Source organism: Ananas comosus, linkage group 9, assembly GCF_001540865.1.
Source record: "Ananas comosus cultivar F153 linkage group 9, ASM154086v1, whole genome shotgun sequence".
Classification (NCBI taxonomy): domain Eukaryota; kingdom Viridiplantae; phylum Streptophyta; class Magnoliopsida; order Poales; family Bromeliaceae; genus Ananas; species Ananas comosus.
The window spans coordinates 2,870,887-2,873,655 of record NC_033629.1 but is presented as its reverse complement, the minus strand read 5'-3'; the positions used below and the strand labels follow the sequence as shown (position 1 = coordinate 2,873,655).

The 2,769-nt window shown below is 55.7% G+C and overlaps 1 protein-coding gene across 3 annotated transcripts; it reads right to left on the bottom strand.

Annotated features, from left to right (window-relative positions):
• LOC109715647 lies at positions 208-2,217 on the bottom strand. 3 transcript variants are annotated; one of them, XM_020240761.1, is made up of 4 exons: positions 1,384-2,217; positions 1,110-1,299; positions 548-1,016; positions 208-511 (listed from the first exon to the last, which is right to left on the bottom strand). In XM_020240761.1, exons 1-3 carry the CDS (start codon positions 1,789-1,791, stop codon positions 562-564), a joined length of 1,053 nt encoding a protein of 350 aa, XP_020096350.1. In that variant the 5' UTR covers positions 1,792-2,217; the 3' UTR covers positions 208-511; positions 548-561. The 3 variants fall into 3 exon arrangements, with proteins under 3 accessions (XP_020096350.1, XP_020096351.1, XP_020096349.1); XM_020240762.1 differs by having other exon boundaries at positions 214-516; positions 547-1,016; XM_020240760.1 differs by lacking the exon at positions 208-511 and having other exon boundaries at positions 526-1,016.

The following is a 2,769-nucleotide window of genomic DNA, read 5'->3' as shown; positions in this document are numbered from 1 at the left end:
TTAAGATTAATTAATTAATTGATTAAGTAATTAACACAGAATGACAAGAGCTTTCGAACACGACCTTTATTCCCCCCTCCGCATCCTCCATTGCCACGCACCAAGAAACATAATCAAAGAGAGTTAGAACTCAACCATGGTAAATACCAATATAAAATTACGCAAAAATTAGGAGGGGGGGAAATTAAGAGAGATAAGAGTGAGGAATCAACGTACCGGATGCGCCGCTGCGACAAAATTAGATTATATAAAGAAAAAACCAAAAAAGAGGATATTTAATTTCATCCCACTACACAGCTTTTGAAAGATCTAGTTCTTAGGAGAGAGAGAGGTGAAAAAAGAAAGAAAAAAAAAAAAAGAAGGCCCTCAGAAGGGGTTGGGGGTAGAAAAAAGGAACCAAACCGCTAACATTAGAGAGCTCTCTCACACACACGCGCGCGCGCACACACACACATACTCTCATCTCAAAATCCCACAACAAAAGCCAAAAAGTGTTTTTTTTTTTTTTTTTTTTTTNAAAAAAAGTTTTTTTTTTTTTTTTTTTTTTACGGATTTGAAAACTCAAAAATCGGAAGCGAACCCGGTAGTGACGACTTCGGGCTGCGGCGGCGCCGAGACGACGAGGACGGTGATCCGGTCGTCGGGAGGGGGGAGGGCAGCGTGGGCGAGACGCAGCAGGTCGAAGGGGGTGGGGGAGTCGGGTTTGGGGGGTGGTTGGGGGGGTTCGGGGAGGCGGAGGAAGGGGGAGAGCCATTTGGCGCGCATGTACTCGGACTTGCGCCAGGGGGGGAAGTGGAGGCCCTTCTTCTTGAGGCTCAGGCGGGCGGCGTCGGAGAGGAGGGAGACGATCTGGGCGAGGCGGTCGGAGGAGCCCACGAAGATCGGCGGCAGGGATTGGAGGGCGGCGCGGTAGGCCTTCGTGGACCGCGCGATCTCGAACTCCGAGCGGAAGTCCACCTCCACGATGAGGCGGCGGCCGCCGGGGACCACCACCACGTCCACGTACTCGTGCTCCCCTGCGAGCCGTCCGATCGCGGATCAGCGGTCGTGATTCGATGAATTGAGGGTTATATAGAACGACGAGAGGAGACGAAGGGGTGGGGAGGTACCGGCGGGGTAAGAAGGGGTTCGGTCCCAGCGAGATTTGCAAATGGCGGCGTCGTAGCCGAGGGTTCTGAGGCCATCGGCGAGGAGGGAGCGGGAGTTGTCCTTGCCCTTGGGCCCCTTGCTACGGTCCAGGATCTTCGAGGCGTCGGCGAGGAGGTTGCGCTCGGCCACGCTCGTGCAGGGGACCAAACCCTAGCAGGGGGATCGGGGGAGGGGAGGATCGGAACCCTAATTCGAGGGAAAAAAAAGGAGGGGGGAAGGGGATCGGGACCCTACCTTGAGGAGCTCGGCGGCGTCGACGGGGGCGACGGCGGCGGCGGCGGCGGCGGAGCGGGGGGCGTCGGCGAAGTAGAGGTCGAGCTCGTCGTCGGAGCTGTCGTCGTGGTGGCCGTTGAAGCAGTTGCAGCGGCCCCGCGGGGGGCGATCGTTGCTCTCCTCGATGAAGCTGAGCACCATGCGGTCGAGGCCCACGGAGCTCGGTTCGCCCTCGCCCTTGCCCTCGTCCCTCTCCTTCTCCCTCTCCCTCTCCCTCTCCCTCTCCCTTTCCTCGCCCCCGGCCATGAGGACGCTCGGCAACTGGCGCTCGAAGAGCCGCTTCAGCCGCGACCTCCCCCCCTGCTTTGCGGGATCGCCCCGCGCCGCCTGTTTCGAATCCATCGGCTGGATCTTGATCTGGAACGGCATACTCGCCCCCAAAACCCTCACTTCTCCTCCTCCTCCTCCTCCTCCTCCGCCGAAGCACTACCTCCGCATTTGCCAAGCCAAACACCGAATCGATCGATGGGAAAAACCCTGACGCGAATTAGGACCTCCCGAAAAAGCGAAATCGAGGTAAAAAAAAAAAACAAAAAACCAAAGCCGATCGAGATCAACAAGCGAATTCCACCACTAAACGAAAACCTAAACCCCTCACGAAGACGAAGACGACGACGACGACGACTACAAGGTCGCGATCACAACAAAATGATCGCCATCGATCATTAATGGAGACGACTCCATTGCTACCCGAAACATCCGATCAACGAGCCCTCTCCCTCTCCCCTCTCCGCTAGGGTTTAAGGCGCAACTCGACGACGATCGTGTGGAGAAGGGGCTCTGAGCGGAGAGAGAGTGTGAAGGGGGTGGTGGGGGGATTTAAGAAGAAGAAGAGGACCGATAAAATTAAAATAAAATCACATGAACCCAGTCCACCACATCAGACGAGCTCGATTGGGAGATGGTACAAAAATAAGAACTGTGCGGTCCACGATGACGTGGTGGATTCGGTGTACGTAGCAGGGAGACTGCCTATGTGGCGAGGATAAGGACCTGAAGGTGGTCTCGCTACGTGGCGGAGTTTATGGAGCGGTTTCTTTTCAAATCGGTTTCGGGACACCGACACGTGTCCGGCCCGCTACGAACTGGGGCGACGACGCGCGGGGGTTTCGGCTTTTCGACACGAATTTCCGAAAATGCCCCTGGGCTTCGTACGAAACTCGAGACGGGAGTTAGAAGTGTACGTCACTCGCTCCCCCCGTGCGAGAGGGGCACGTCGGGAACAGCAATGCGGAAGCGGGTACAGTGATGCGAAATGACGTAAATGCCCTTCCGGAAATATCACTGTGGCATCGAAAAACGGTCGAGGGCTTCAGTGGCATATACGGTAAATAAAAAGAACATTGA

Excerpts from the sequence above, each read along its gene's own strand:
- LOC109715647 (XM_020240761.1), bottom strand. The coding sequence starts at position 1,791 with ATGCCGTTCCAGATCAAGATCCAGCCGATGGATTCGAAACAGGCGGCG. Across the intron at positions 1,300-1,383 it reads ACGCCGCCGAGCTCCTCAAG|GGTTTGGTCCCCTGCACGAG; the intron begins GTAGGGTCCCGA and ends TCCCCCTGCTAG. Across the intron at positions 1,017-1,109 it reads AACCCCTTCTTACCCCGCCG|GGGAGCACGAGTACGTGGAC; the intron begins GTACCTCCCCAC and ends GACGGCTCGCAG.